General features: G+C 42.8%; 1 protein-coding gene across 7 annotated transcripts in view; it reads right to left on the bottom strand.

Moving 5' to 3' along the window:
- LOC118769852 (LIM domain-binding protein 2-like) overlaps window positions 1-12,948 on the bottom strand; it is a 66,132-nt gene that overhangs the window by 36,803 nt on the left and 16,381 nt on the right. For all 7 annotated transcript variants that reach the window (XM_036517213.1, XM_036517211.1, XM_036517214.1 and 4 more), the window contains exon 2: window positions 5,566-5,668. In XM_036517213.1, the coding sequence (XP_036373106.1) occupies window positions 5,566-5,668 (103 nt within the window). The remainder of the gene's footprint in view (window positions 1-5,565; window positions 5,669-12,948) is intronic.

The following is a 12,948-nucleotide window of genomic DNA, read 5'->3' as shown; positions in this document are numbered from 1 at the left end:
CTGGACCTTCTGAGAAACGGGACTGCATTTCAATCTTTGCTCTGCTCTGTTAAAAAGGACACTGGGTGCTGAATTCTGAAAACGGCCTGGTTTGCGAGATTTGTATTTTATATTTACTAAGGTTGAAATTGAAGCCTTCTATAAGCGGAACACAACATCAAGTGTCATTTGTAAATAAAGAAAGTATTGAAAACAATAATATCAGAGATGAATACAGAACTAACGCGACATTAGAAGATGCTACAGCGGTGATCAGATCAATAGATTCCCAGTGTTTCCTCACACACTGAAGCCTGCTGTACACAGTATCCACTGACACAGGTAGATGTTTACTTCTCATTAAACACTTTGCTCAAAAGTAAAATAGCCCTGCCCCACCTTGAAATTGAACCTTTTCCTTTACCACACTAACCTAATCACGAATCAGAGTGCACGTGGGTGTTTGTGCATTTGTGTGTTTGAGTGTCTGTGTGTTTGCCTGTCTGTGTATGTGTGTGTGTGTGTGTGTGTGTGTGTGTGTGTGTGTGTGTGTGTGTGTGTGAGTGAGTGTGCATGCATGTGTGTTTGTGTGTGTGTGTGTGTGTGTGTGAGAGAGAGAGGGTGAAAGAGAGAGATTGGAATAGTGAGTCTGAGCAGAAGCAGGAGTGAAAACGCTCGCCCAGGCGAATCCTCGCTCACCTCAGCCTGTTCTGCTGTTACCATGGCGAGCGGCACAATGAGGAAAGAGCCCTTCATTGCATACTCCTCCTATACAGTACCTGAGAAACTGATAATCTGACCCACACCCTGAACCACGGCTCTGTGCAAAACTGCTGGTGCAGAAGGAAAATGTGAAATAAAGCCTCGGCCCTCCAGCTAGACAGTTACCATTCAACTTTCATAAATGTATTTGTACAAATTTTATTCATAAATCGCTGACAGATAAACTCATATTGTTATGCAGATAAAAGAGTAACTCTTGTGTAAATTCATTATCCAAAGGGAACGAGAAGGACTGAACAGAGCTTTAAAATGATGTCCTGAGGTATTTTTCAGATATGTATTTTTTTTGTTTGATAAATAGACCCAACCGAGAGTATGTTAAATATATTCCATTCGAAAAATGACACTGAACACCTTGTACCTGACACACAGGGGGAAAAGATAATCCACTTACAGAGGCTCTGACAAATTTACAACAACAGAAGAGGGAGTTAAAAACCTTGACTAATCTCAAAATGCTTCACAATTATGGCTTCAGCAGAGACCTGCTGGCTGAGGTACACTGCGTATTGTGTGTATCTGAGGGGTTATCTAATCCTTCTAAAAAGCAAGAGGAGATAAGTTTGCCAGACCAGCATGACCCGCATATGAAACAAAACACTTCTTCATTTCTGTTGCGTGTATGAAAGCGTACACTTGTTTGTTGGTGAATGTTTTTTTTTTAGATTTTTATTGTGCATGTTTCAAACTAGAAATGTCTAATTGTTTCACTGCAGTAGAAGAGCATTAGACCGAAGGGCAGGTGGTGGTTCTGCTAAGTTATTGCTAAGCACTTCTTCATCATGGTCACAAGCCCTGATGAATCTCATTTCTAACAAAAGATCTGTGCTTTTTAATTATTCCTATGTAATCTGAACATAACAGACGAATATAACTGAAATTATTTTGCCAGGCAAACTCTTCAAGTGATTGACTTCTCAATGCATCCTCTATCATGGCAGACACGTTCATCCGCCTTGTGAAGTTCCAGGTCGCGCCATGAATGGCACTATGCCTTAGGAACCTGCATCAGATTATGACGTCACCTGCGTTTGGCCATTAAAGACAGTCCTTCATTAGAGCAGGAAACAATTTAAGGCTTCGCTTACAGTTGAACCCCCGACGAGGGCCCTAACCAAAGCTGCGGGAGCTCGTTTAGCTCACCTACTGAATGCTGCTGCCACTCTAGTTTGTATGTTCTCATCATCTTATGCAAATCCCTTTGGTTATTTTATTACAGCGTATGGCACTTTGCGATTTGACAGTATCTTGGATTACCCGGCCTCTCTGAGAAACAGAAAGATCGATGGTAGGAAAGCACAGGAGCCTGCAAAGGTCTCACTGAAGTGTTGTTGCAATGTATTTAATATTTTCAATGGAAATTCAAGAAAGAAAAATACCCAAATCTGAATATCCAATTGAAATCTAAACCCAAGCCCAATTAATTTTAGCAAGGCTTTTAAAATAAAACAACACCTGATGCACCGTTTACCGCATGGTTTTGCAGTGCATATATATTTGCTTATAGTTGGACGTTGATCTTTTTTGTGATGATTGATAAACATCACACTGTATAAATGCTTCCAAGCATGCAGTGTGGACTCCACTAAAGAGAAGACTCCGGAGCTGCGGCTCAGTCAAACGATCTTACGCTGGACAGCGGTTGCCAACGGGCGCTGATCTCAGCGGACGGGAATCATGCGGGCTGTGCGCTGATCCATTTGTGCCCTCCGCGCCGATAACAGAACTGCCGAATCTGAGCTCTGACAGCCTGACCGACCCTAATCACGGCCGATCAGCGCTTACAAAAGCCACTGCGCGGCCGACTTCCAGCCGGCGCGCCGGAGGGACACGCGTCTGTAACGGACGCTTCACAGATACGGGGCGTAGCGGCCAGAGGGTTTATCGTTTTGTGAAATATAAATCATAGCCCTTTTGCAGGCCAGCTGGGAGAGATCTGCCAAACGGTGCACCAAAGCGCATAGTTCACTCCGGCGTCTGGGGTCCTGCCGTTGTTTACCCACGACAAAACGACCTGCCCAGACTGGGCTTGTAAAACGCGTCAAAAAACAAGCCTGACCTTTATTCTCTGTGGTTCAAACGCACTCAGTTCTGCCCTGTGTTATGACACAGCTCTTATTGGTGCGGGGTACACGGTAATACACCAAGCCTAAGGTCCTGAAAAGGGAGGGCTTTAGAACCGTCAGCCTGCTCAGTGTGTAAATTCTCACCTGTCACCGGGGGGGACCAGGCCTCCCAAACACAAGCACCGTCTCTCCTGCAAACGCAGTAAGCAATCATGTGCTCACTGGGTCAATTAAGAAAGCAGAGGCTGAACTTCAGCTGTCTGCAGTACACAGAATGCCCCTGTAGTTTCCCACACAGCTGCAGTAAGTGTCCAAGTACCACTGGGGAAAGTTTCCATTTAAGCTTGTGACTCAGCAACAAGGATCACTGCATTTTGTAGCAGACTGAAATTGACACATTATGGAAAAAGAGTATGCATTATTCTTAAACATCATCCGGTATCATCGTAGACATCACCATATTCTCCGAGATAGAGCAAACACTACATTTGAAACAAACATTGTTCTTGTTATTTATGTTGGCACATAAACCTTGAGCTGGACGCATGGAAAGCATGGCTGTTCTACATGGCTTGTGTTGCAGTTTTCCTCAGTGGTGACAAATTTTACACGGTTTGGTTTTCTCTCCCCAACAGATGCCTGGCTTCCATCTGCCAGAATGTGGGGGTACGTGTGTGTGTGCTTTTACATATATATATATATATATATATATATATATATATATATATAAATAAATAATACATATATATACATATACTTACATATATACTTTTTAAATGGCTCCTACACATCACGCTTCTCTACAACCCCCCCACCCCCACATCCTACCACTCTGACTACTCTCTTCACACCCACTGGATATTTCTCTATCTATTACCTTTCAATCACGCCTGGCCTTCATCTCTAATAATAAGGACAAAACAGGCAAAATTGCATGGAATAGCTATTTAAAAATGATTTTAAGGGTCCTCTTTGGACAGACACTCCAGGCTCTGCTCTACTTGAAAACACATCCATCCCATTTCAAATTATACGGAATTATTTGTCGACGAGGCCTGAAAAAGCGGTGAAGAATGGCTAATAATGAGAGCGTAAAGAGAGGGGGAAACGCCTCTCCAAACGAACAGGGTGGCTCAGGGAGAGGATGACAGATGTTCTGTTATTTTCTGTTTAAAGTTGTCGAGCACCGCTTGAGTCCCCCCCTTCCCTCGCTCCGAATCCTATCGGTTTGTGTGGGGAAAGTGAGCACTCCACCATGATGAATTCAGACTGTTTTTTTTTTCTCTCTGTTGCTGTTTTGACTGTTGCTTCATCTGGGGCTTGGCCAATCTTACAGACAACTCTTTTCTCAAAATGACAGCAAACAAAACACAGCAAAGCAAAAAAGTGCTTTGCATACACACACTGACACACATACACAAACATGAATACACACATGCACCCACAAACACACATAAACACAAATACACACATAGATGCATACACAACTACACACACATAGAGTATGCACCCATAAAAGCACACACACACACACACACACATACACACATGCACGCACACACACGTATGTGTACGCACACACACACGTATGCACACACACACATACATGCACACACGCTCGCATTAGTGTACGCACACACACGCACACGCATACATACATACATGCGCGCACGCACACACACACACACACACACACACACACACACACACACATACACGCACTCGCACTCGTGCACGCACATACACGCACACTCACACATACACACACACATACACGCACTCGTGCACGCACACACACGGACACTCACACACACACACGTGCACACACAGAAACAGAAAGACGGTTTGATCCCCAGCCCCTCTCTCGATTCCGGTCCCCATAATCACCTTGGCAAAATCTACAGCGTGCAGGAAAACGCTCAGATATCGTGGCTCACGGCTGTGCCGCAGCCGCCACATGAAACACAGACCGTGAAGAGGCTATCCTGTTAGCAGACGCACCGCCAAACGGCTGTGCGCTCGCTCACACTGGCACCGCGAGAGAGGGGGAAAAAAACCAACACACAGACAAACAAACAGCACTGCTGCCGAGGATTTAAATGTTGCCTTTACTGAGGCAGGATAATCTAAATCCTTCAGAGTTCCTCTTTGCTAGAGGCAAGGAGCAAATGTTTATATCTGGGCGAGGTTAGTACAGCGTGCGTTTTCACCAGCAACCCATCATACTTGTAATGATCATGTTTTCAGGACCCTCCAGGGTTAGGATCTGAGCCTTTGAAAATACACACTGGGAAACCTCTGGAGTTTTTGGACAACAGCCTGCTGTTACATCTGGTCACTAAACGTTGATGATGATGACTGACTGTGCACGTCTAGTGCTTTTCATGAATGACAAAGTGCTGTGCAGTGAAGGAAGGGCACTCACCTCAATCACCAGCACTGTGTATCGCCCACCTGAGTGGTTTGATATTTACGGAATGTGAATCAGATTTACACTTCATTTGTGATTATTTTCTCCAACAACAGGGACAAGTTTGATGATGCCTTAAGTGATAAAAATATTTCACCTTTATATTAAGGGATATATTTTAAGGAATTATTTCTATGACACAATGAACAACAAACTAAACCAGGTGGATATGCTAAGAAGCAGCCCCCCCCCCCCCCCCCCCCCACATTCTCACCTCTGTTCCATGATTCCTAACAAAGAAATAAAATGAAAGAAATGAACACTTACTGTATCTCTTTGGTCCGTCTTCCAAGCAGAATGAAAGCGTTAATGTGGCGTCATCTTCAAAAAACTCTGTAGTAAAGGCATCCCACCAGAGGATGTCGCTGTCCTGAAATAACAAATAAATTGGTATTAGACACTGCAATCCAAAAGCACATATGAACCTCCAAATGAGTCCTTAGCTGGTATTTAAACAGTCCAACAACATAGCATTCTTAAATTCAACACTGTAGATTTCCCCCAGGGCTTTCTCTATGTCCCTTCAATGGTTTCGGCCCAACCTTCTGCCAGTGACTGTCTGTCTAGCCTTGAGGAACCTTATGATAATTACCTCAACAACACAAACCAGATTTCAGACATTTCACGTTGGACAACGTTTGCGCTAATGCCACCGCTTCTGTTGGTGTCTTAGAGAAATTAAAACTTCAGATTTAACCCTCAGGTTTCCCTTCCCTTCCAATTTCACAGCAAAAATAGAATTATTTACAGTACTGGTGTTACTATGTTGTGCTGAAAATTTTCAAAAACAACACACCACATTGCATATTCACTACACATTCAGAATAGTATATTTGAAATGCAGCCTGGAAATCATTTTGTTGCAGATGTGGAATCCGTACAAATGGCAGAGGAAATCCTGAGATCAATACAAAACCGCAGAACACCAAGAGGTCACTTCACCGCCTACACGAGAGTGCTGCTAAATATACATCTTACAGTATGTACAACATATCCCACCAGCAAACGCAAATCAATCATTATCTCCTCCTACTTACTGTACATCAAACTACTGCAGATGTTATTGTCATACATTTACAGAAATTTGAATACAATAAATATTTCACATTCTTCATTCTTTATGTTTCCATCGTCATTCAGAATTTAAAGACACTATCAGCACATTCAGAGTAAAAACAGACTATTCTGCATCTATGATTGATATGTTAGTATGAATTATGGTTTACTTAAGGTAACTTCAAATAACCAAAAAATAAAATCAGCAACGGGAATAGAAAAATATAACACTTTAGTTAGTGACCGCAGCTAAGTGATGTGGGAGTATTCACTATATTAAACATTTCTTGTACTTCAGTTAAACTGTTGATGAGAAAAGAAAAGCTTTGCCATCAAACCTATGGCACACGGGTACTTATTGCTGAAAGGGTACAATTTGCACCGTGTTTCAGACTGCATTCGACTGTAAACTGCCACGCAAGGCTCAGTAGTTATTCACACACATATGAGTGGGGGAAAGCTCAGCCATACATACAGCACTGACTGTCTAGCAAACAGAGCTGGAGAGGGGTCACATGACTCCAAAGACAATGCCAGGAGTCACATGACTCCAGAGACAATGCCAGGAGTCACATGACTCCAGAGACAATGCCAGGAGTCACATGACTCCAGAGGCAATGCCAATATCGTCACGACTACGCCGGCTACCGACTTGCAGACTTAAAGTAGTCTCAACGAGAAACACCCAATTAAGATATCTTATTTGAAAAACACAGGCGGTATTAAAGAAAAATACACACCTGCAGCTGTCCACTTATATCGTAAGACATAATATCCTACTTCCATACAAGTTTCATTACCTTTTATATGTAAAGGTTCTGTATACAGTCATGTTTTTGATTGGAGTAATGGCAGCAGGTGCTCCATGCTTGTTTTTTACTCCAGCACAGCACTCTCTCCCTATCTCAATGTATTCTCACCTTCTATCATTTTTAACTTAGCATTACAGGTTTGGTCCTTGCTTGAAATTAACAAAAAAAAGTAATACTTCCGTAAGTCTGAGGTTGCAAAGTTCTTAGAGTTGAGGATGAACCTCTTGATGGTCAGACCAAATCAGTCCCTCTGAGAAGCACTTTTCTAAAAATAAGATGTTAAAATTAAAACAGAAGTGTAAAATTAAGTTGTTTTCAATTCCAGGCCTTTTCAACCTGGAGAAAAACGCCTACACTCCTGTTATCTTTGAACCCAGTGACAATCATGCACTGCACTGTGGCATTCATAGTAGAACAGAATTATTCAGTAAACAAGCACTGTACCTGTCAAAGCTGCCAACATAACATCCTGTTCACACCGGAGCGCAAGAGTCGAGCAAATGCCCACAGCAACCATGTTGATTTTGCAAGACATGTTTTGACAGGCGGTGTTATTTATTTCTGTTCATACTGTTTGTCACGGGAGTGAATGCCCCCAACAGCTGTTTACAATTAGTACACAAACACTGTCAAGTGTAATGAATGCAAGCCGTGACAGACTACACAGTGCCCCTCATATCTGCAGCTTAACCCAGAGCGTCGCAGTCGCAATTCATGAACTACGCCACCACAGTCATGTCTGATCCAAGAGGAGGAAAAAATCATGAAATTAAGCAATTTACAGGTTTTCAAGATGGTGACAGCACTGATGAAAACAGACATCTTGAGAGATATTTTACAGAAAAATATTATGTCTCATTTTCTGTTCCTTCGCCTGTATTTTCCTCCTCACTGTGGCAATAAAAGAGCTGAAGATCTGAGAAGTCTTTTACTTCACAGCGAACATTTTACATGTACAGCATATGCCTAATTGTAATTTGAAATTAATTTTCAGTTTTCTTGGAGAAGCAGAGACTCGTTTGAAGCTTAACTCCAGAGAAAGTGTTCAGCTGGCCCGCATGAATGGCCCTTGCTAGGCTGATTTGCAAATGAATGACACATCCAACAAAGAACCCTTCCCTTTTAGTTTGTGTTTATCTTTTTTATTTGATCAAGCCACCCAATGTGCCCCTGAAGTGATCACTGGACCTCTTCAAGCAGCAGCTGTGACCCAGGACACACAGGCAGGCAGAGTGTGTGATCTCACTCGCGACTGTCTATGAACGAGGTCCTTGGGTAAACAACAGATTGGGACTAATCATGTTCGCTGACCTCATCGGATAATCCAGAGAAGTGACAGCCCAGCAGTCTGCAGAGACCAGCAACAGGGCAGCGCAACAGACAGCCACCTTTGCTGTCTGTCTGCATTCCTTTAACACTAATGTTCAACGTCTCAATTAATTTCTTTTCCTTCATACAATTCTTTGAAAATAATTTCATAAACATTTTACTGTATTGTAAAATAAAACATCTATGCCCTGGTTCCTTTGTTAGTACTTTCTTCAGGCTTTCCCCCCTATTTTTGGACTCTCTAGTGTTACAGCAAGCTTACCGCTCCACAACATCATCGATACTCACGCAGAAACACTGTAGCATAACAAATATCACATTCTCATACACTAACATATAGTATATACTGTAGCTATAGCTATTTTTCACACTTCAAGTCTCACGGTGCATCACAGCCAAGTAAACCACTGGAGGATAGGCACATCTCCGCTGACATTATCGGAGTGACTCACAGGTGCCTTATTAGCCACTAGGGGGTGCCACAGCAAAACATTCATTTATGTCTGATTTTAGCTGTCAAAAAACATCACTGTATGCAACGCAATAACAACTACAGTGCTATTTAGAGCAATTACTACTATTGCTTGAGACTGTCTCATGGAAGGGCTCAGTTGATCTCTGTTCAACCACCTATAACTGCAAGTTATAGTTATATAAGTTATTTTTCAACAAGTGAAAACTTTGTTATAGACATTGCACTGCAGAAACACATTTACCAGTTTCAGGGTCAGCTGTGGAATTGGCTTTCTGACCCGGGCCAGGTCTGCTTTGGCCATAGACCTGCGTTCACACTGACTGAGCATGGCACCACACAGCATGAACAAAGGCAAATCCTAACTGGATTAACCTGCAAGCTCTATCCTTTGTTTGGGCCATGAGTTAAATCAGCATCTTTGCTCAATTTCCAAGTTAAAAAAAATTAATGCTCTGAAAAAAATCACACCTCCTGGAATAGGATATGGTTTGGAATTGAGAGTCAAGGTGGCAGTCTAAGTGTTTGAATTCTAGAAATTTCTGGAGGAGAACATTTCCGTATAATATTCATTGCTCAAAAACAGACTTTTTGTCAGGAACCTGCAGGAAGCTGTCGGGAATTGCAACTTCAGAACATTTGGGTATCATCTTTCACACGTTATGAACTGATCTTCAAACCGCTAAAATGAGCTACATTGTATGTGCATGGACAGAATGTGGAGCAGGTCTCTTCTTTTATGCAAAACACACCTTTTCCCAGAACAATGTCAATAAAAAATGCAAGATGAGCTCTGATCTGTAAATGATCAAGTTGGCTTTGTGGGGCAATCGACACCCAAGAGATCCATAGCTTGTTTGTCCACAGAATTCCTTATCATGTTTCTCCAATCACTGCAAAGACATGGCGTGCCTCTCTGTCAGGTGGATAAGTGAAGGAATGACCTTTGAGCACTAATGTAATCCCTCAACCACCTATTATCATCTTGTACAGTGTAAAGAAATCAGGCCAAATATAATGATGAAGCTTTGACATTCTATTTACAAAGATATGCGACTGAGAAGGTAGACACGGCCTTTGTACACAAACAAAGTAAATTACTGCACTCTGGGAGAAAAAAGAACCTCGTGTGAACTAACATGCCCTGTCTGAGGCAGGCCCGAAGAAAAAGTGGTATTGATTTTTACATATCACCCCTGTCAAAGAGATTTATTGAGGTGTCGATGCCCATCCTCATAAGGATCACAGCAGGACAGAGAGAGGGATTTATGTGAAATCCACAGGATTTTGAAAGACTCTGTTAAATAACAGTTCCTTCCTGGCAATACCTGCCTCTGCCAAAGCCCCTTACTGGGGGACTCAGAAAGCAAACTGCGCTTGATATCAACCCTGTCAGATGGGCAATACTTCTCTGCGCGCTGCCCTGGATTTTTCTGTTCTCATGCGTCTAAGTGAGAGATTTTTCTGTATCTGTGGACGGTTGCTTGTCATGCAGTCACTCAGATATCAGAGTGATCATGTCTGGAATAGATGTCAGCGCGTCAGCGTGTGTTTCTGACTGAAAGAGATGCTGACCTAAATCTCACATGTGGGTCATATAGAAATACTGCATCTGAACTGCTTATCTATGACGGCACAACAGCAGCACATCAGTATATCTCTGTTTCCAAAGCAACTGACCACCTCACTTTCTTTATTTTTAACAAAGAACAACAGCCCAGATTCCACAGGAAACTGGATAACCACATGCAGTATAGGTTTTAATGAGTCACTTATTATTATTTATGTGCTGGGCAGACTCCTTTTACCTGGGTGACTTACAGCGCCTACAGTGTATCGTACATATTATCTATGTATGCACCTGGAAATTTATGGAAGCAATTTGGGTTAAGTACTTTGCTCAGGGGTACTATACAGCGGTCCTCCTGGGAAGTGAAACCTGCAACCTGTTACAAGCCCAATTCCTCAAACTCCGGATAACTGTGCAACATTCCTTCACTCTTTACATTACATTAGTTTCATTTAGCTGATGCTTTTATCCAGAACAACTTACATAGGTTACAGTTTTTACATGTTATCCATGTATGCAGTTGAAAATTACCGAGGCAATTGTGGGTTAAGTACCTCTCCAAAGGGTACAGCAGCAGTGCCCCAGCCAGGAATTGAGCGGCAACCCCTCGGTTACGAGCCACTACTATCATATCCATGCAAGTCGATTTCTACATTTTCATTCTTACCTGCAAAATCAGACCACCTAACGCCATGACAAGAAAAAAAAAGTACTTAACAGGCAACACTGCCCCGGGTCCTGTTTTGTTGAAGCTCGTTTAGCTAGAAAACCAAAGTAAGCCCCTGCTCCCTTCCCCCACCCACCCCGACTAAGAATGTTCAACAAAGATTTGTTTTAGTTTTCACAGTGTAGGAGGTATAATGAAAAAAGTGGAGAGCATCTTGCTTGGCTTTTATTATTCATGGACTTATAAACTCTGTGTGACTCACCCAAACTTCATGGAGATGAGCCCGTGGCCACAGCCCTTCTCTCTGCTCACTGGTCAAAAGCCAAACAGGGACAAAGGCCCTATGAAGGTCACAACGATGTCCCACCAAACTATTATTTAGGAAACACTCCAAAGCTAATGCTTTCCTCCTCTCAAGCAGGTTTTAAATATGTCCAAACATACAGCATTGTGATGTCTTAAAGAAAGCAAAAAATTATATCAATACACTTACGCATACACACAAGCACACAAATATTTATTGCAATCCACTTGTCTCTGAAAGGCCTACAAATTGTGTTATTTCTAAACACAATAACATTGAAAAATGCAAGACAGTACAGACCCCTTTTAAGATCATGAGCTCTGTTTATGAAAAGTATATCGCAATTTTTGTGCTTGTCATGATGATCAACGTGCACAAATTTAATTGAAAATATCCATGCAGTGCGTCTGGCCTACAATGACTGTAGTGTTGCAGCATTGCAGCAATCTCACACTCAGTGATCTGAGAGCTGAGGCTAGTTTGGAAGACCTCTCAGTAGCTACATTTCCACCGCAGGGCTTGAGCCAAGCTGGCTGGCTTTGCCCAGGTTCCCAGAGGTTCTCCATTATCTTTTCCGTTGTGCTGAACCATGCCAGTTCAGACAATCAGCGCAACTGATCTTCTTACTGGTCAGAAGTTTTGGGGCGGAGTCAGGAATTTGTGTAATTCCCCTGCCTCTAATGCTTCAGTGCTAAAAATTGAGGAGAGAAACTCCTAAGACTCATGAGAGATAAGCCAACACTGGGCACAGCAAACAGCCAGTGCTCACTTTTTTTCTGGAAAACCTCAGACCTGAACTGCATAGGATGTGTAGGCAGGTGCCTTGCTCTGAGTAGAGGGTATCATTCAGCGTGACATCATGTGCTGTTGTGTTGACGGTTGCGTTGTGACGGCTCAGTCCAATCTGGCTCCAGCCCATGCCATCCTGGTTGGAGCTCTACACAGGAAAAGTGGTACAAGGTTCTACGCATACCTCAAACACAAATGGGCCACTTCATCTAGGCCAGAGCTGAGATGGAGGCTTGGAGAGAGCTTTAAAATTATCTTTGCTGTAAACAACACCAACCCCCAGCAACCTCCCCCCCCCCCCACCACCACCCGCTCTCTCTGCTCCCTGTACCCCCCCCCCTCCTATCCACCCCCCCACCCTCCTCCTCAAGTTGTTTCTCGCCGGGCTGAACTCGACAGCTGGTGCTGGAGCAGTTCTGTTGTTTGCACAGGAATGTTTAGAATATTTGAACAGATACGGGAAGGGTTACCTCCAGGCTAATAAACTGATACAGTGTGGATTCATAAATATCACATTAGCACTTGGAAGAGGTTTCAGAACCTCAACCGGCAAAGACTAAATGAAATCGACACACCAAAACACACAAAAACTGCTAAATAAGCAAACAAGCACAAATATTTGCCCGATCTGACTGTTCAGCACGAATCATA

The sequence above is a fragment of the Megalops cyprinoides genome, chromosome 22 (genome assembly GCF_013368585.1).
Source record: "Megalops cyprinoides isolate fMegCyp1 chromosome 22, fMegCyp1.pri, whole genome shotgun sequence".
In the NCBI taxonomy this organism is placed as follows: domain Eukaryota; kingdom Metazoa; phylum Chordata; class Actinopteri; order Elopiformes; family Megalopidae; genus Megalops; species Megalops cyprinoides.
Note: the sequence above shows the minus strand (reverse complement) of the source record. Positions and strands in the feature narration are given on the sequence as shown.